General features: G+C 37.3%; 1 protein-coding gene across 2 annotated transcripts in view; it reads right to left on the bottom strand.

Annotated features, from left to right (window-relative positions):
* The window catches only part of Chst9 (carbohydrate sulfotransferase 9), a 207,599-nt gene that overhangs the window by 111,017 nt on the left and 74,482 nt on the right, over positions 1-22,100 (bottom strand). For both annotated transcript variants that reach the window (XM_076837205.2, XM_076837204.2), the window contains exon 2: positions 19,823-19,861. In XM_076837205.2, the coding sequence (XP_076693320.2) occupies positions 19,823-19,861 (39 nt within the window). The remainder of the gene's footprint in view (positions 1-19,822; positions 19,862-22,100) is intronic.

Below are 22,100 nucleotides of genomic sequence, written 5' to 3'. Positions count from 1 at the left end.
TTTCCCATTAAGTATTAATGATCTCAGCTTATGTTAAATGCTTTCTGTTTCTTTTCTTGGCATTTTCCAAGTTATTTCCTTCAAGAAGAAAATTGGAAAGGTATCGAGATTTCTATGGCTTCATAAGGAATTCATAAAAAGGTTAAGATCTCAAATGACTATCCCTTCAATCAAATTACGTTCAATTGTTCAAAATGTTTGTACCTGGAGCATCAGTTTTGTGCACTTCCAGAAATAGCTGTTTATTTTTCACTGATTTAGTTATTATTGCCATCATATGGTAGTACATGTGGTTGAGATTTAAAGAATTCCTCATCTAAAACTGTATCCTGCCTGAGTATTTTTTGGAAGGAGATAATAAACAATGGATCAATTAACTCACATGAGTGAAAAAAGCAAAGAGGATGTGATAGATGGTTTATGTTTTATGAAGGTTGCAAAATTAGTTAACCAACTGAAAGAAACTACAAATTAGAGACAAGTAGGGGGAGATCCAGTATCAGTGTTTGTGACAAGTTCTCCTTTACAGGGCATCCTGAATAAAGCCACTCTGTGTTATAAGGAGGAGTACCTGTGCTCTGCCCAGCAGCAGGGTGCATTGGTGCTCCTGCCAGGCTCCTGTAGCAGAGGAAGCAGCACTGTCTAGCATGCTCTGTGCAACATAGAGTGCAAAGCAGATCCTATCCAGGAGTGTCTAAGAGCAGGACCAGCCCAAGAGGCAGCTGCTAAAATGAGAATAATACTGAAAGAAAACCCATTCACTTAGCTTCTCTGAGCCTTCATTCCCTATTCTACAAAATGTCTTAATATCCAATGCAGCTTTGAAATTCTGTGAAATAGGACACTAAATAAAGAAGTTCTTCGCCGCCAAGCCGTTACCATGTTTTTCCTTTTTATGTTGTATTCATTCCCCCTCAACCCCACATAGTGCTTTCTGGATATATAGATTTATATCTCCTTAGCTTAGGCTTATCTCCTTGCTTTAGCTTTGGCCTCTCTTTAACTTCAATTTTGCTTTTACAAATTCTAGCTCCCACGTGGGATCAAGTGCATAGATACTTGAATGAAACTCATAATGCTTTTCCCCAAACCATTCATCCCTCCAAACTTACTTGAGTATCTGTTATAGAGACAGTTCTTCCTGCCATCCAGGCATGTGACTTTGACATCTCTCAGGCATCTCTTCCCCATACTTGATTCCATATGGTCACCTTTTGATGTGTTTATATATATATAAACACCAGGCATGTGACTTTGGCATCTCTCAGGTATCTCTTCCCCATACTTGATTCCATACGGTCACCTTTGATGTGTTTATATATATATATATATATATATATATATATATATATATATATATATATGTATATGTATATATCTTATGCTCATTCTTTTTTCTATGTCGACAACATTCCAACTAAAGGCCAGACTTTTTTGCAAATGTCCCCAACCTGGTACCCTTGATTTCAGTCTCCATCCTCATCTTGATTTACCAAATCAATTGTTTAAAAATTGCCTTGCCCATGCCTTGCCCTCTTCAAAAAACTCTATTTACTTCTCACTATGACAGGAGCTAGTCTAATTCAGCATCCAGTGCTCACTAAAATAGGATCCTTACTTACCTGCGTAACTCAATACTCTTATACCAGTTCTGGAAATTCCTTGGGTAGGCCACTTCCATTTATATTCACAAGATTGGACTAACTCTCTCTTTTCCTTCTATTTGAGAATGTCCCATTCTTTCTTCAAGATCTAAACTGGAGGATTTCACATCTCAGTGTTCAGAGTGGCCGTCCTCTGAGCCACCATTGTTTCTTGCTTGAAGTTAGGCAACGGTGCACGAGTGGACTACATGTCAGGCCAGGCCCCTTACATGTATCAACTTATTTGTTCCTTAACCTTATTTCTTCCTTCAGTATCATCACTGTCCCTACTTTATAGGTAAAGACTGTGGCTCAGAGAGCTTTGCTAATTTGACAAGGTCACAAAGTTTCCCAGTGCTGGATCCAAACTCTGGTCCTCTGACCATGAGTCCATGCTGCCAATCCTCACAGCACCCAGCCTACTGGAGCTTCTGTGCTTCAGTAAATCCTTTGCCAATTGTCTCTATCTCATGCAAGCTCATGGAAGGAGAGCACTTTGTCTCTGTTCTTTCTGTAGCCTATAACTGGCACACAGAAACATCTGGAAGGTACAACCTGAGAAGTTCAGGAACTGAGTTTAGCATTAGAAACAACAGCAAACCTCTGACAGTGACTGCCCTGCAGAGACACACCATCTTTTTCTACCTCTCCCATTTTCTGGTAACAGACTAAATATTTTGCAGGTCAGAAAAGGGGTAACATTCACAATAAAAATACCTGCCACAATACAGTGATGCAGCAGCCACATCAATGTTTATAGCAGCTCAACTCAAAAGAGCTAAACTATGGAACCAACCAAGGTGTTTTTCAACAGATGAATGGATAAAGCAAAATGAAATTAAGACTTTTGCCGGCAAATGAATGGAGCTTGAGAATATCATGCTAAGTAAAATAAGCTAATTACCTAAAACCAAAGGCCAAATATTTTCTCTGATATGCAGATGCTAATTCACAATTGGGGGGGCAGGGAAGAATAGAGGTACTTTGGATTAGGCAGAAGGGAATGAAGGAAGGGGAGGGGTATGGATGGGGATAGGAAGGATAGTAGAATGAATTAGACATTATTACCCTATGTACATACATGACTACATGACCGGTGTGATTCTACATAATGTACAACCAGAAGAATGAGAAATTATACTCCTTTTATGTGTGATGTGTCAAAGTGCATTCTACTGTCATGTGTAACTAATTAGAAATTTTTTAAAAAAACCTGCTACATTTTCACATTTCAGTATGTGGGCCAGATTATAAGAAAGATCTTTCCATATTGGAGTCTTCCTTCTTCTTTCCCTCCCTCCTTTCTTCCTTCTCTTCCTTCTTTTCTCCCTTCAATACTCACCCACAAATATTTCATGCACCCTTCATACCAGAGCAATCAACTTCTGTGTTTGTTATTAATGTCGGCATCCTACATGCTACAAGACAGAGGCAATTGATATCAAGTAATCACCCAAAGCAATAAAAAAGATGGCTAAAATTTACTGTGAGCCTTCCATGAGCTAGACTTAGGCCAAGGGCTTGGCAGGCATTATTCACTTAGTCCTTATAAGAACTCCATAAAATTAAACAAGGAGAGAAACGAATTACAGTAGATGGGGTAGAGAGAGAAGATGGAAGGGGAGGGGAGGGGGGATAGTAGAGGATAGGAAAGGTAGCAGAATACAACAGTTACTAATAGGGCATTATGTAAAATTGTGGATGTGTAACCGATGTGATTCTGCAATCTGTATTTGGGGTAAAAATGGGAGTTCATAACCCACTTGAATCTAATGTATGAAATATGATATGTCAAGAACCTTGTAATGTTTTGAACAACCAATAAAAAAAATAAAATAAAAAAAAATAAAGTATTGCCGTCTCCATTTCACATATGAGGTGAGCAAGTCACGCATGATCTAGAGGGGCCCCGTGAGGATTCTGGTGCTGGCAGTTGGATACTGGAGCCTGCCCTGCTAACCTTTACACTGACTCCTTCCAGGACAGACCCAATTTTCTGACATATCAGGGATGAAGCTTCATCCTTTGAAGGTTGCCCCACAAGTAAAACTGGGGTAAAAAGGGAAGGCTTCCAATAACATTGCAGATTTTTCCTGAAAGCTAGTGTGTGACCTTTAACAAGTGAACCTCTCAGGACTGTATTCATTTCATTTATAAAATGAAAAATTAGCACCAAATAGTCTCCAGAACATTCCTCCCAGACACAGATCTTGTATTATTCTGGAGGCTGCTGTGTGTGGGTGAGTAGTCCTTGACCTTAGAGTTGGAAGGACAAGGTACTTTCACAAAGCAATTTCAAAAAATGCAGAGGAAGGAAGGAATAATGTAAACATGCTTCCAATTCAAGTGTGTAATTTCATCAGGTAAGCTCCTCTTAGCCAGACTGCAAGGAGGAAATTCCCTCACCTGCCATCAATAGCCACATCCTGTTTGGTTTTGGCTTTTCAAATATTTTTCAAATCTTCCCCCTTCTCCCTTCCCACTGATACTTCCTTGGTTAACTCCCCTATTATCTCTCACCAGATGATTACAGTTGACATCCAGGAAGCATATTTATTTGGATAGGTATTAGTCATTTCAAATTTAAGATACACTATATTGAACTCACCTTTTTTTTTTCTTTCAAGAAACATTTATTGAACTCACCTTTTAGCCTCAGCTCCCACCCTGTTCCTATCATGTTCTGCTACATCTCAGCTAATGGTATTATTCACCAACTTGATCAAGCCTAAAACTTAAAGTCATTCTTTATCATTCTATTCTTATTTTTCCTATATCCAATCCTCCCATCAGAATGGCCTACTTCAAAAATACATTCTAAATGTTCTAGTATCTCATTATATCTACTGAAATCACCATGGACCAGGCCTCTCTGTTTTTCTTTTGGTAAACTTAAATGGCTTTCTAAATAGTCTTATAATCTCCGCTTCTTTTCTAGAATCTCTTCTAAGTCCGAGTATTTAAAGGAAAAACAATTCATCTCATATCCTTGTTTAAAGTTCTCTAGGGATTTTTCCATCGAAATATCATAAAATACAAACTTCTTACAGTAATCTAGAAGGTCCCATATGAGTGATATGCTGCCTACATCTACTCATCCTTGTTCACCATTCTCTACCACATGGACTTCATTCTTTGTCCCCTCAACCCACAAAGCCTGTCCTGCCTCGGGGCCTTTAAATTTGCCATTCCTTCTTCTTTCAACTCTGCTCATGACTGGTTCTTTCACACGGATCAGGATTCAGTTCAAATGCCACCTGTTCAGAGGTGTCTTCATCTACTACTCTGGCTAACGTAGTAACTCAAGTGTGACCACTCAAAATGCAGTTCTCTTCCAATAGATATTGACCAACTGAAAATAGAAAAATATGAACTCACCTAAGCAAGTTATTAAAAATTAGAAAAACCAGCTAAAAAGTTGAAAATGTTTCTTTGAGAAACCTATTTCAATTCTTTTGGATACATATCCAGTAGTGGGATTGCTGGACCATAAGGTAGCTCTATTATTAATTTTTTGAGGAGTCTCCATAGTGTCTTCTATTACAGCTGTAACAATTCACATTCCCACCAACAGTGGACCAGGGTTCCCTTCCAATGACATCCTCTCTCCCATACTTGTTATCTTTTGTCTTTTTGATAACAGCCTTTCAAGCAGGTGTGAAATGATATCTCAATGTAGTTTTGACTTGAATTTCCCTGATTATTAGTGATACTGAGCAACTTTTCCTATGTCTGTTGGCCATTTGTATACATCCTTTCGAAAAATGTCTTATTCATACTTTTTGCCCATTTAAAATTGGATTACTTGATTTTTTTGCTATTGAGTTGCATGATATCCTAAGGTAATGATAGCATTATTCACAATAGCTAAGGCATGGGAAATGACCTATATGTCTGTTGACAGTGGATGGATTACAAAGCTGTAAAACACACACACACACACACACACACACAGAGAGAGAGAGAGAGAGAGAGAGAGAGAGAGAGAGAGAGAAATATTATTCAGTATTAAGAAAAAGAAAATCCTGCCCTTTAAGAGAGCATGAATACAAAATGCAGAATATTGTACCAAATAAAATAAGTTATAGACAGACAAATAACACATAACCTTACTTATATGAGAAATCTAAAAAATTAGATCTTATAGAAGCAGAAAATAGAGTGGCGGTTGCCAGAGGTTGGGGGATGAAGGAATTGGGAGATATTAGTCAAAATCTACCAAGTTTCAGTTATGCAAATGGATACATTCTGGTGCTCTGATGCTCCCCTGTACAGCATGGTGACAGTAGTCAACAATACTATTTAGTATACTGGAAATTTGCCAAGAAAACAGATCTCAAGTGTTCTACACCACACACACAAACACACACACACACACACACACACACACACTCACACAGAGTACCTATGTAACTTCACAGATGCATCCATTAGCTTAATGTGGTTAGTGGTACACAGTGTTTGTATTTATGCTTGTATATGTGTGTGTGTATATGTGTACATATATACATATATATACACCAAGTTGTACAACTTAAATATGTAATGCTGTTTAAAAAGTAGAAAATACAAGTGCTACATATTATATCTTTATATTCATTCATAGAATTCAAAAGTGCATACACCTCTTGGCAGTCTAATCATGTATGTGATATTTTACACATAGATGAATACAGACACTGGATGATCCAAATTGGTGAGAAGAGGGGAACAAGCTGCATGAGCTACTCTGCTGGCACATAGGAGGAGGGGACCTACCTTGTAGATATGTTCCCAAACTGAGGATGATCAGGCTTTCATCTTTCCCTTTTCTTTAGTTTTAGGGCAGAAAGAAAGATGGATGTAAAAAGGAAATCCCTTTTGCCTCTTTGCTCACCTGAGCTGTCTGGAAGACACAGTGTGATTGCCCACTCCAACAAGCATTTCTGGAAATGTAATGTAACTTAGAGTTAAATGATGTGACCTAGAGTTGAAATATAGAGTTTGTACGAAAGGAGAAAGCAAAGGCACTATGTTCTTTTTTTTTTCCTTTTCTTTTCTTTTTAGCTTTCCAATATTTTATTATGAACATTTTCAAATATATAGAAAGAGAAACATTGAAAAGTTTCTTTCTGAAGATCACACTTCTCCCCACTTCAGATGGAGGTAAGTGGTGTCAAAACTGCTCACCTACCGGGTTGGATCAGTGTGTTTCAAATCTCTCATTACCTGAGACACAGGACTGGACTACTGCATGACTAATTTTGATACTTCACTGACTTCTTAAATATATTTATAACTGCAACCAGTCAATCTCTTTTGCTAGGTAGAACTTGACTATTTAATATTATCATATTTAAAATTATATTTTATCAAGGCAAGAACACTGAACATGAAATCTACCCTTTTAATGAACTTTTAAGTGTACAATCCAAAATGGTTAGCTACAAGTATGATGTATAGCAGATCTCTAGAACACACCAGGAGCTGGTGGAGGCAGGGGTGGGTAGGAAGAAATGCGGAGTTGCTAAAAGTTGTGATTTTTTTTTTTTTTTTCTGATTTCAAATGCTCAGAACTGAGTTTTGTTAATCTTCCCTACTCCTCTGTCCTGAAGAGCACTTATGTGCTCTAGGGTCACATTTGTGGTCTATTTTTTTTTTTTACCTAGTTCTCCATCAGAATAGTAACCTATACTGTATTATTTTATTTATATAAATTATGAAATCAAATGGTTAAAAAACTTAATCAGTCACATCTTTGCCTTGGTGTTTGCATTTCTATCACAAACATGAACTGAATGTCCCCACATAGGTATCATCTTATATGCAAATATTTTACTTTTCACTCAGTACAGACATAGTCCTTTGACATTTTCTCATGAGTGACAAGGTTAAATTTGACCATCCCCTAGTAGAAAGAGTTTGATGACTAACTTGTACTGCAGTAGATTCTCTGGTGTTTATACTAGACACAGGCAGTATCTTCAAAGAGAAAAGATTAAAAAAAATTCAAGTTGATTTGAGGCATCTGTTTGCTTTATCTATTTCTGCCACCAATCACTATACATTATTTAAAAACAGAAGATAATGAGATCCATCTTTCAGGTCATTTAGTTTTTGTTTGTTTAATTTTTGTGATCTCTCAAAGACTTTGACTACTGCCAACTTTCAAACCATTCAGATAATTAAACGTCGTTGCAAAACAGAAATATTAAATGCTTCCTGAGCAGTTCAGTGGAATTCAAACATTGCAACTAGAATTAGAACACCAAGAACTGGACGTTACTGGTCCTTAAGTGTCAAACCAAGATCTTAGCCAGGTGTGCTGAGAAGCTGTAATTGAAAGACTTCTATAATGGGTCAAATTTTTTAAAATTGATTATTTCTTTTTCATTCTCTTCCTCATGAAAAAGAATATGTATTTTTTTTCTAGCATTCTAGTTCAAAACTAGAAAAATAAATTTTCACAATGAATTTATAATTTACATTTAAAAAATATTCTCTACATTCACATTGGGTTAAAAAAAGAAGATGGCAACTTTCTAATATACACAACAGCCCCAAATAGCATTACAGATCATATAGTCATGACCTTTTATGGGTTGGATTATTTTAGATCAACAATTATGGTAGCTAAATCATTTAATGTTGCAATTTAATATTTTATACAACCACAATAGTTACATATAAGTTAAATTTAGTTTTGAATATGAGGACATTTTTTTAAATTTCATAGCAGTGATTCTGCAAACAGGTTGAAGGACACTTTGAATGCTATCACTTGATATTAACAAATGCCCTTATCATTCCCAGGAAGTCCGTGCACAGCTGTCCCTCTAGCACACAGTGACTAGTACTGTTCTCTGTTGTGGAGGATGTGCCGCAGATAGCAATCACTGGGTAGGCATACAAACACTGGCTAGGCTCATTTTGCAATAAAAATAAGAATAAGACATTCCTTAACAAAGATATCCTATTTTTTTTTAAATTTAGAGGTCTCTATTTAATTTCCAATCAGTCACTGATAAATGTGTTTGATTGCAATTAAAAGTGATGCAACAAAGAATTGTGTAAAAGACAGATGCTAGGGACATCCTGCAATCTCTCTTCAGGCAACCCCCAAATGACTTTTGGACTTAGACTCCTGTTTTCAATAGCATGTAGGTAGGAGAGGAATTCTGCATGCAGGTAATATGCTTTCCTTGTATTTACGTATGTTTTTTAGTGGTAGCAGAATACTGCAAACCAACAAGTGCAATAAAGACAATGAGTGATGAAAAGCAGTGGTTTTTATTCTCTTTTTCATGTTACAATATGCTGAGAAGGTAATATTCATCATCTCTTTAGGCAAATACCCATTCAAGGGCAAACAAAATTGATCAATCATGAATCCGAAGGCAAAATTCAGAAAATACTATTCTACTCTTCATTTCCTTCAAACCATCAAATCAAAAGAAGCGTGTGTGTGTGTGTGTGTGTGTGTGTGTGTGTGTGTGTGTGTCTTTACTTCATAAATAACTTTGGTGTTTTCCCCTTGACTTGTAGTAGTAAATAATAAGCATTCTACTAATGATTATTCAATAAATGAATGAATGAGTAACTTCTCTTCCAAAATGAATTAGGATGCTGAATAAAGTTTGCATTTTAATTTATAGATTTATGGCCCTGGGGTTGGTTAGAGATAATCCTTTGTACCTCTTCAAATGCACTGCATTGTCTCAAGTATTTAGACCCTCCTTTCAAATGTTCCCGTGTCTCTGCTTTTCTCTAGTCCAATCTTTGTAATCCATGTCCACATTCGTAGGGACTTCTTTCCTTAGGAAATTCACAGGGCCATTTTCCAGTCTGTTGGTTTGACAAAGCCACTTTTTCCTTCATTTTTTAAAATCAGTATTCACTGAGATTAAACAAAGACCTGTACAAGCAACTTTTTTGTTTTCAGTATATTTTCCCATTTCATTCAAAATCTAGTTTTTAAATTAAGCAAATAAAACCTGCAACAACCTCAGTCTTTGCAAAGACATCCTGGACAGGAATGTTGCTTATATAAGCTCACTCCACAAGGTGCCAGGGTCATGACAATATCTGGCAAATGGTGAGCCTCCAGTTAAGTGTTTGGTAAGTAAATTTAGCTTATCATTTGGCTAATACAGTTTGAACACTTATTATGCACCAGGTGATGAGCTGTGACAGTGACCAAGATCCAATTCCCTGCCCTCAGAAATATCATAACCTAGAGCAGCACTGTCCCATAGAAGTGCCAGCAATGGTGTTCAGCTCTGTGCAGTTCCATGGTAACCCCAAGCCACAGGTGGCTACTGAGCACTTGACATGTGACTAGCACAATTCTAATTAATTTAAATTTTAATTAAAACACTGAAGCACTAAAAAATAGTTTTCCATAAAATATACCTTTATTGTCTAGGTAGACTACACTTATTTGTAACTGCTACATTATATAACCTACTGATATTTTTTACTATAATACACATTAGCATCTTAAATTAATTACATGCTACAATGATAATACTTTTAGCATAGTAGTTTAAATAATGTTACTAATTTCACTTTTTTTTTTTTTTACTTTTAATCAGTCAATCAGATTGACATATATGTGGCTTGTATGATTTTTTTAGTTGGGTATTGCTAATGTAGGAGAAAGCACAAGAGAGTAAAAATCACCACCAACAATAGCAACAAATAAGCCAACACATAAATGATGAGATTGGGAGTCTTACAAATTTAGTAATTATTGCTAAATTAAAACTTTGTAGATTACCATATAACTTAACAATTCTACCTCTGGGAATATATATATTTAAAAGAAACATTTGTGCATCCATGATTGTAGCAGAATTATTCATTCACCATGGTCAAAATCTGGATGTTATCCAAGTGTTCATCAAGAGATGAATGGATAAATAAAATGTGGTGTGAATAAACAACTGGATATCACCCAGTCTGCAGAAAGGAAGGAAATTCTAACACATGCTTCAACATGAATGAAACTGGAGGACATTATGAAATAAGCTATCCACAAATTCACAAATGTTGTATGGTTTCACTTATTGAAGTATCCAGAGTAGTCAAATTGATAGGGACAGAAAAGAAAATGCTGGCTGTTGGGGGCTGGGGAGGGGGAAATGGAGTATTGGGTTCAATGGGATCTGAATTTCAGTTTTATAGATGAAAAGAATTCAGTGATTGGATGGTGGTAGTGGTAGCACAACAATGTATAATGTCGCTAAATCATTTTAACACTTTAAAATGGTCATTGCGGTAGATTTTGTTATATTCACTTTATCATAATTTTTTTAAAATGAATTTAAAAATTAAAAAAAATAGAGAAAATAACTATATGTTCTAGTAAGTTTTCATGCATTTCTAGGTACCATGAAGGTCAATGAAAAAACTCAAATTTAATGTAGTTCACATTTGCTTTCATCCTGGATGAAACTTTTAAAATGGTAAGGAAGTCTGCAAGTTTAGGTAGTTAGAAAATGTTAGAAAAAATGTCTAAAGGAAACAAGAAAAATTGCATGAAATAAAGTCAGGTTTTGAATATGGTATGTTGTTTGTCTCTTTGAATGCTAGTGGGACCGAAAGCTGTGTTTTTAGAGAACATGTAGTAAGAATGCATCTCAGGGACATTTATGAAGACAAAAAGAGCAGACTGGAGTGAGAAATGTAGGTTGTTTCTGTACAGTCAGAAATGTGTTGCACAGAGATGCACAGTCTTACTGATAGCCAGGACGTAGGAGCAATGTATAAACAAACAGATGTAGGCAAGAGAGGGTTCAAGAGACCTTCTGTGAAGACTGAACAAGAATGATGCTCATGTGGAGGTGTGGGCCATGCTCAGAGTCATCCCCTCCTGTAAGTGCTCCCGTTAGACACTGATGAGTGTCTCTACGAGAACTCCGATGTGCCATCTATAATCAATAACATGGTGATCCACGGGCATTCATTAGTTTCTCAGTATGAATCAGTCAATCGATCACTCAACCACTTCTGAAAGAGGACCCTGGTTCTGGTGTTCCCTACAATGTGACTTCCCTGGGAGTCTCTAATTCTCCCACTAAGCCTTGGCCTTTTCCAGAGTTTCTGAAACTGCCATACAAGTTAGATTCCCACTTGCGACAGGAGCAGGCTTCAGGTGTTTCTTGGCTTCTTAGTTCCTCCTGGTGGCTCTGCTGTCCTGCAAAGCCTGTTTCTTATCTGGGGATTTTCAGTGAAAGAATAAGACAATCTATAGGATCGATTTCTGCATTGCTCAGCTCAAATGACATGCATTTACTTTAGAGGGCTTTAAGTTACACAGTATACAAGTATTTGTATACTTTTTTTTTTTTTTTTCAACAGAGGTCTGGGTCCATGTTAGGCTGGTTGTCATTTACTGTTGATTAAAATGTCTGTGGTCATGTCTATTCAAAAAATAAAAGTTGGGCATCATTCTTTGGTTAGAAATACAGCCTCATGTTTTTTCCCCATGGAAAAATCAGGTATAACTTAAGATTCCTTTTGTAAGTAAGCATGAGGCTCACTGGTATTTTATTTCTGTGTGTATTTTTCCTGCCTTGTGGAAGTGGCACTTTTAACTTATCAAAATCTGCATTCTCCTGAAATGTTCCATGCCCAAATCATGTCAGAAAAAAGTCTACTATACATACTTTTATGTACATTTCTACATTATTTTATATACACTATTATATTGATTGATAACACAACATACACACATAAGGTACACTTTCATAATAAATTCAAATTAGCATGAGCTTATAATTTTTTTTTTTTGCAAACTCTTGGTTCTGTGCTGGCTTAATAAGATCATTCAGCTCATGAAAGTCCATTTTTATTAGAGTTAATTTCCATTTTAATTGGGAATTCCTCGTGACTTTTTTTTAAAAACAGAATATTTAATTTAAGATGGAAACCTGAAGTCGTTTTGGCAAACACAAATGATAAAACTTTTCCTCATTTCTTTTTTTTCAGGTGCAAGGACCACATACATATTTAAAGAATGGCCACAGAGGTAAGTTTCTCTCATTTATACACTGGGGCATGTTGCTTTAACATGAAATCTATTGTGAGTGACTGAAGATACTATTTCCCCCACATCTAAAGAATTCATGTTTCAAGTCTCAATGGAATGCAAATCAGTCCTGTTATGCTCACTATAATAGCAATCCAAGTTAAACATCAAACATGTGGAAGGAATTTCAGGGAGGTGTTTTTATATTTCTACTCTGACTACTTGGTGTGACACAGCAGTTTCTCCTACACTAGCTACTTATCATTTCAGATTTGTTTAGTTTGCATAAAAACACTCTTTAAATGCAGTGTTACACAATGAAGTTTAAGGTATTTGCAAAATAATGTGGCACAGCTGTGTTGTTATTTATTCTCTATCATAAATTCTACTGTCTGGAAAATGAAGTTTGTTTAAAAATAAACTCTTCAAGACTTCTTTTAACAAACAGCCCCAATGCAAGTCTTTTATTTTGTGGATGGAAAAGTGCATCTAAGAGACTTTATTTCACTCAACAATAAATATTATTCTGAAATCAGAAATCCAGAGAAAATTGGCTATTTTAAAAATAGAGTTCATTAACACAGTTCAGAGAACCAGTTCTTCAGGAGAGCTTCCTTAAAAAGCAAACACTCTGGGGATGGATTGCCTAGGAGGCCAAAGCAGAAAATTGGTAGCTTAGTCCTAGAGAATGGATAAATAGAAGGATTTCCAACCTGGACCACTTGGGCACAGGATATGAGGAAAGAATAATTTACTTCTTTTTTTGTTTTCAACAGAGGTCTGGGTCCGTGTTAGGCTGGTTGTCAATCACAGGTCTGGATCGAGGTCTCAGAGTTAGCTGAAGAAGTGAATTTGACCAAGTCCCATTTGCAAAGCTGTGGGAAATTCCCAGGCTTTGCTATTCTAACAGTGCACTGGTCAATATTTAAAGCTGGACCAACTCTGGTTTGTAGTGTTTGCCAATTTCTATGGTGTGGAGACTCCCACCATGGCCAATCGGAAGGTATCTTCATGGCCTGAATGCAGAGTTGGGAAGAGATGGCCACAGTCAGTAGTCACAGGTATCTTTCCAGATGGTACAAGCTGGTTCCAGCAAGTCCCTGCATAGATTGCGTTTCTGTTCCTCTAGTAAGTGTATGCAACCTTCAGCAATTAACTTTTCCTAAAGAATCCTCATAAGTTCCTTTTTCGGGTAAATGGAAGGCACTAAGCATAGAAACTGAAATGACAGACCTTCAATACACATCCATTCTCTGACTTCATGATTGAGTTTCTGTCTGTCTCTTCTTCCTCTCTCCTTTCCCTTCAAAAACTCTTTGAAAAGTCTGCATTTGTTCTATACTCCCTTATTCAACCACTATCATCTGATTTTCATTTATAGAACCCCTTGAAAAAATAATTTCTCTGTGGGATCTGCCCCCCTTTTTCTAACTCCAAAAGACATTTTCCAGTGCTTACTCTACTGCTCATTGTGGCATGCCTTGAACGTTTCTTCCTTCTTCTCATTCCCTTCCTCCCTGGGATTCAGAGACAGAGACTGCCACCCATTTTCAGAGGACATCCTTGGTCTTTCTTAGGATCCCACTTCTCTTAATGTGTTCTTCATTAATGTTAGGAATTTTCCAGCGATGCATCCTGCCTCTTCTCTTCTCACACCCCCAACTCCCTTTGGGTAAGTTCACTCCTAACCAGGACTTCACCTCTTATCCGGGTACCAATGACTTAAAAGGTGAAGCTGTGTCCCAGACATCTCTCTGGAGCTCCAGGATGTATCAGCCGTATTGCCTATTAGTTGTTCAACATTCTTAACAGTTTTGCCTTTGTATCTCATATGCCAAGTATCATCAACAAAGACATGGCAGCATTGATTCTCAACCCTGCCAAACTTGTCCCTCCTTCTGTGCTTTCTATACACGTGGCCCTTCACCTCATCGCAGGCTGGAAAGCTGGGAGTCATCCTCCCATGCTTCCCATATCCAGTCAGTCCAGTCAATTCCATCTGCATCTGTATTCCATTTCTCTGGCTTCCTCTCTAATGTCCTTGTCCTGGTAAAGACACCTGGGACCTTCATTCTTTCATTCCTAGGTATTAAAATGGGAAGCCACCTGATTTCCCCATCCCCAGGCAGTTCCTCTGCCTTTCCATACTTCTAGTGAATGGATCCCTGGAAAAGGAAAATGGATCCTGTAATCGCTTGGACTTGGTGGGTTTTTAGCATCTACTGCATAAAGTGCAAATTTTATGGAATGGCACAGATGCCCCTGTGGATTATGGCTCACACCTACTTTTCTGGCCACACCTTCTGCCTCTGGTCTGTGACTGTGCCCTAAACCACTGATCTGTCCACTTACTACACCACTGACATGTCCCTCCATAGGCCACGCTTTTGCTTGTCTCTGTCTCTCTGGACAGCCAGCCCTTTCCCATCTTGTACCTGGTAAACTACTCCCATTCAAATTAGATCTTCCTCATACTTAATTTTGAGGGTATTTTTGATAGTATATGGGAACTATGACAAAAATATACAAAAATGGTAATGACAGAAGAAATCCATGCTAAGTGTGTATCTATTTGAAAATTTACATCCAATAAATGAGTAACATATAAGAAAGTAAACATTTTATTCACTCACAGGTGGAAAATTTTCTTCAGTATTTTATTCTGAAGTGCTACATATTGAAAGTGTGTGAAAATGTTTTAAACTAGAGGTGTTATTGCTGTTCAAAACATTTCCAAGAAACAAAAAGCCCAGTCTAAAAGTAGATACCAAAGGACTGAGTTTGTAAAGCAGGTGTTCTACCGTGTGCTAAATTTCCAATAATAAATTTCACCTTTTGAGTTGAGAAAAACAATAGCACGGTTCTTCACTATTGGTAACTGATTATGCAAATGAACAAACCATTGCTAACTTTATGGATGCTCCAATGCCATAAATAGAAAGTATACAGCTTCATTTTACAGTATGTATTATCATCTCTACTGATCACTCCATTCTCTGTTCCACTAAGACTGCTCTTTACTTAATATTTAACTGAAGTGGAAAGGATTCTTGTTGGAAAAATTGGGAACAATATATACTTAACAGATGGAGTCTCTTACTTACCTTAGTAAGCCTTCTAACAGATTTTCTAAACAATAACTTATGAAGCACTCCCCTTTATAAGAATTTTTCACTGTATTTTATACTAAGTTGCTTTTTAATATCAAGAATTCTATGGATTTCCCAACAGCTTGGGAGGCTGAGGCAGGAGGATTGAGAGTTCAAACCAAGCCTCAGCAAAACGGAGGCACTAAGAAACTCAGTAAGACACTGTCTCTATAGAAAATACAAAATAGGGATAGGGATGTGGCTCAGTGGTCTCATGCCCCTGGGTTCAATACCGGGTACATCCTGCCACCCCCTGCCTCCCCCCAAGAAATTCTATGGATTCAACGCAGGTATTTCTTCTAATTCAGGTACTTCAAACTTAGTAGCATTTTTATATAAATTGATCATTGTTCCTATTTTTTTTAATACTGGCTATCAAACCCAGGACTTCCTACCTCTGAATTATTTAGTTTTTTATTTTAAGATAAGGTCTTGCTAAGTTGCTGAGGATGGCCTTGAACTTGTCATCCTCCTGCCTCAACCTACTGAATCACTGGGGTTACAGGTGTGTGCCACTGCACCCAGCTTTTTCTATGTTTCTGGTGAAGAAATTGGGTCATTAAAACAATCAACGGCTGGGCATGGTAGCACACACCTGTAATCCCAGAAGCTTGAGAGGCTGAGGCAGGAGGACCATGAGTTCAAAGTCATTCTCATCAACTTAACAAAGGGTCTGAGTAACTCAGAGACCCTGTCTCTAAATAAAATATAAAAAGGGCTGGGATGTGGCTCAGTGGCTGTGTGCCCCTTAGTTCAAGGGAAATGGATGATAACAAGAACCTGACTCTTCATATTTTGTCTAGTTGCCATTATACCACCATATTTTAAAGTATGTGGTATAATTGTTCACCAAGCCAAGTAATCAAATTTGGCTTTGATTTTTCTGACCATGTTGTATGAACAGGGTATGGGTATCCAAACTTCGAGTCAATGGGAATATGCTTTGAATTATTTTTCAAAAATGACAATGTATCATGCCACATTATACATATTCTCTTATGAGTTATTCTTGGATGATGGAAAACAGCATTATATATGAAACTGTAACCAGGATTATAATCAGAATGCAGGCTGATTCCAAATGCAAGTTGCTAGACTATAGGACAACTTTATTTCACAGTCTTAGCCCCTGAGATATATTCTGTATGAGAAACTCAGTCCAAACTAAATTAGCCTAAGTTTTAGAACATGATTCACTTAGTTAAAATAGTAAAATATGAGCCATTTAAGGTTTTTGTGTGTTGATTTTTAACTCACTTAAATTAAGTAATAACAGTAAGTAGAACCATAGACATAAAATGGGAAAGAACCTTAGGAATTATCTAACCAGACCCTTCCTGCCAACATTCCTTATAGGGGTGCTGTTGTGATTTGGATATGGAATGTGCCCCAAGGACTTGCTCATGTTTTGATGGCTTGGTCCCCAATATAGCAGTGTTCAGAGGTGGGAGTTTTGGGAGGACCATGAGGGCTTTGACCTCATCGGTGGACCAATCCATTGATAGCTGAGTGGACTCTTGGGAGGTGGTTGAAACTGTAGGCAGGTGAGTCAAGGTTGAAGGAAGTAGGTCACTATGGGTGTGCCATGCCCCTTTCCCTTCCTCTGATCTACCCTGATTCCTGGTTGCCTGAGCTGAGCGGCTTTCCTCTGCCATAGTTATGGTTTCTAATATGATGCTGTTTTACACAAGCCATAAAGAACTCACAAGAGAATATGTATAACCTGGAAACATTCATTGCCATTTTGGAAAAACAATTCAACATACTGTGATGTTGTATCTCACTGAGACCCAAAGCAAAGTGAAGCCAGCCGACCATGGACTGAAACCTCTGAAACTAAGAGCTGTAATAAATCCTTTCTTCTTTAAGTCAGTCGTGTCAGGTATTTTGGTCATAATGCTGAAAAGCTGAGTAACAGATGCCTAGACTTTGTACATCTTTACTATTCTTTCTGGTCTTATTACGAATTTATCCTAAGCAAAAACTTACCTCTGGGTAACTTTCATCTAAATGCATGATTCTTTAAGCAAAGAATTAACCAACAAAAACTATAAGGATCTTGGTGGGTTCCTGTTGAATGGGAAATATATTGATCTACAATATACTTTTCTGAATCCTTTAGTTTCCATCATGATTAGTGCAATTGGACAGGGATAAATTGAAAGGGCCCAAGATCTACCATTGATTTTCCTCAGGTGAGAGACGGGACCCAGCTGTAAACAATAGGGGTGTCTAACCCAGCGGGCAGAATGTAGAATTTAAAGAGAACAAGCAACAAAGTGCAGGCAGGAAGGCAGAAATAGAGATGCCCATGATTCTCTTCTTGGCCTCTTAAGCACATTCTTTGTCTGAAGATGGCATATGTGGGCCAGGGTCACAAAATGATTGATTGTGGGTATTTATGACAATTTTGGCAAAATTTGTGTTTGGATCTTGAAAATCCTGACTATCTTTACACATACAGATTTTTTTGAGGGCATGATCTTTGTTGTTTGAACTAATAAGGAGTTCCCCAACTTCCCCAATAAGTTGGGCTTTATCCATTAGTTATCCTTGACTTCCTTTACTCATAGAAATCAGACAAGTTGAATCACATGGAGCAAATTAGCTCCGTTAGTAAAGGGAGATTCCTCAAAACCCTATAGACTATTGTTCTCTGCCTCTGTCTCTAACTGTTTTTGTCACATTGGTAACATAGAACTTTAAGATCCCTATGGAAGGAACTTAAAGAGGCATTTGGTTGAAAACTCTGGTCAATTTAGCTTTCTTCCAAACTAAAAGGTTTCCTTAATTAAGAAGCCAGTACCTACAGCCTCACAGCAATAGCATTTTAGAAACAGCACAAATAATTTCCCCTCAAGGAGCAATAATAGAAGTAATCACAGTTGTGAGGAGGCCAGACAGTTTCTTGCCTTCACATTTCTTTCTTTCTTTCCTTTTTCTTTTTGTATTCATGATTGGGTTTTAAAAGACCATCAGAGAGAATGGAAACAACAAGATTTAACAGGGAAGTTGGACAGAGAATAATTGTCCGCTTGCTTGAGATGAATGCTAAAGTTAAGGAGGAGAAAAGAGGTAGGGACTTATGCTATTTACACACTTTTAAATTAAAGTAGACTGTTTCCTACAGTAGAATATACTGGCTGTTTGGAAACATAAATAAAACCTTGTTAACAGATTCTCCCCGACCCCCACCAGCACACACACAAAAAGGAAGTTGAAAGACGGTAGTGTTGAGAGGGATGTTTCTTTACATTAGCACCTTCCACTTCTTATAGGAATAGTGGGCTGGTGGGGACTTAAGAAGGGAGATGGGAATAGTTACATATGCCAAATGAAAATTCTCTATGATTATTGGCAATATCTGGGCATTGTGAGCTGAAAGACAGTCCCTATTATAAAGATTTACTTCATAAGTGAAAATTTGTTTTGCCTCACAACAAAGTAATGAACATATGAAAATATAAAAGTTTATTTTTTCATTAGCTAGTAAATATCAACCCCTATTATGTTCACTGACATTTTGCCAAAGCATCATTCACCTCTGAGTGGCTACAGAATTTAGATGTGGAAACATTTAAAAAATTTCTCCCAAATGTAAAGATTCTTCTCAGTTAGGTAGTTAATACTGTTCTGAAATATATCAATTACACAAATGGTTTTTGAAACAACTGAGATTCATAGACATCTGGGGGAAAGAAACTAGTTGTCAACTATTGCAATGTCTATATTTTAAAATTTCTTGTTGCAAGACTTACCTTTGGATAGATAATCATGAAAAATTATACATTCCATCTCATTTTCTTTTGAATAGATAGAATGAAAAGGACATAACTGACAAATGTCAAGGTAAAGGGCTAAGTGTATTAATTTATATTAAATTACTTAATATCATTAATTCAAGGACGATAAGCCATTGCTCTGTATGTGAATGTTTGAACACTAAATTACAGCTAGAGATTTTTAAGGATGGAAATAAACAGGAAATAAAGCCGGAACCAATTAAAACAAAATCTTACCTGAAGTTGCTTTTTGTTCTCTTTTCTTCTCCACTCTTCCTGAAATGAGAAGTGGCAGATAAGTTGCAGTGTGGGGTCAAGAGAGCATGATGTAACTTAGATGAAAGATGTGTTTGGCAATTTCCAAACACAACCACTATTTCAGCCCACGTCCAGAATGCTTCCAGAGGTGGTCATGCACAATTTCCAAGGATGAAAGAATGCCTTCAAATTAATTTATAAAAACTGGGTAAATATGTACTAATTATGCTGTTTGGTTTTAAAAAGCTCATTAACAAGAGTCATTCACTAAACAATAAACCATGAAGTGAAAATCCATATGGAAAGCACTATGAGGACAACAGCTAAATAAAATAAGACCGTGATTTCTTATAACCTTGAAGGATAGAAAGGACAATCTAACATGAAATGAGAAGTGCACCAAAAGATGCAGAATGTTTAAAGATACAAGAGGATGAAACAATTCTTTTAAGAAAGAAGGAGGTGCCTGTGAAGTTATGGAGAAAGGAGTATTGGATGTGTATCTTGGGGTATGCATGAGATTAAGAGAATCTGAAATAGGCAAAAGAGTGGTTCTTGGCAAAGGAAATAAATAGTATGGGCAAGATGGACAAGGAAAATTGATCAAGAAGACATACTATGGGCTTGCTCTAAGGATTTGAACACTAATACCAGTGCCTAAGGAAGAGGACTGTCCTAGACTTTAGGCAATAGGTGATGAAAGGGTGAACTGGGCCATGACACAGGGAGTGGAGAGGAGAGAATTAGGGAATGCAGAAGACAGTGGGGAGGCAGATGTAATTGGGCTCAGTGACTTACAAAATGTCAGTTGCAAAGGAGAAGGAGAAGTCCAGGTGACTAAATTACTCTGGGCACAGTGATGTATTTTGGGGAAATGATAAGATGTGGAGGGGTGCAGCATGAGGAATTCTGTTTAGACATACTGAGTTTGAAGTGTTATAGGGACTTGGAGCCTGGGAGCTATCAGAGATGAGGGAATTCCCATTATTGGTTGAACAGAGTGGTTGGATGAGGCATAAAAGCAGATGGCACAGAGGAGTGGACTGAGGTCAATAACCAAGAAACAAAAATGCTACTTTTGTTTTGTGATGTCAGACTGTGAGATGACAGAAGCAGCAGAGATCAAGGGGGATCAACAGAGAGAAGTGTCACACAGCACAGAAGAGTTTTCAGGAAGTCTAGGGTGAGAGCTCTAACAGCATCCAACACTGTTGAGTGCACAGTGGTTGACAGATTGTGAGGCAGTGATCCTAACAGACCGGGGGCAAGGAACACAAGAAAGACTGTGAAGGCTTGAGGGTAAGTGGGTGATGAGGAAGGTGAAGCTGAGGATATGGCTTCTCTTTCAAGGAATTTAGCAACATCCAGATGGGAAAGATGGGGCAATAGGTTAAGCTGAAACCAACTAAGATTTCTGCTAATTCATGAGATGCTTATGCAAGCTTAAGAGCTCAGAGAAGGAGCTCTACACCATGGTGATGGTGTGTGGACACCACTGTTGAGATGAGAGACTCAGTTTTCATGGGTAAACAAGGGTCTTGTTTCCAGAGTCACTTTCTTTTAGTCTATCAATACTTCACTGTTGAAGCTGGTTTCTAAGACATTATGTAACACATAAAAGCTACATGTGAACTTTACTCAAGTTTTTCTACAAGGCCTGCATGTCTTTAAAAAGTTCTAGAATACATGATAGAAAATGTATAACCCACAACCACCAAAATGGGAAGTTATACTCCATATATATGTGAAAATAGACTCTACTGTCATGTATAAATAAGAAGAAAATGTACAACTCAAAGTGTAGAATTCAGCTAACTGGCACCTTGATTGATGGCACATTCTATTCATTTGGGTGGTTTCCAGAGGCCTTCTTTGTTGTAATTTATTTTAATGACTCAAACAGATAAATGGTATGATTAGTTCACTTAAACCTCTCATTTATTATCAAGTGTGATGTACCTCCTCATTTAATTTTACTATTGGATAGGCCACGGATGACTATTTGATTGTACACTTATGATTACTAGAAGCCTCAAACATTTTTGAAAACTCTAAAATATACATGGAATGATATTACCTGAATTACATTTTTATGTTGTGTGCATGTACAAATATGTAACAACAAATCCCACTATTATTTACAACTATCACGCACCAATAAAAAATACAAAAAAAAAATGCATGCAAAACTTGACTTATGTTTACAGAAAAATGTCTCTTTGAGGGTCTATAATTTGCATCAGAATGAAATAAGATG

Source organism: Callospermophilus lateralis, chromosome 17, assembly GCF_048772815.1.
Source record: "Callospermophilus lateralis isolate mCalLat2 chromosome 17, mCalLat2.hap1, whole genome shotgun sequence".
Classification (NCBI taxonomy): domain Eukaryota; kingdom Metazoa; phylum Chordata; class Mammalia; order Rodentia; family Sciuridae; genus Callospermophilus; species Callospermophilus lateralis.
Note: the sequence above shows the minus strand (reverse complement) of the source record. Positions and strands in the feature narration are given on the sequence as shown.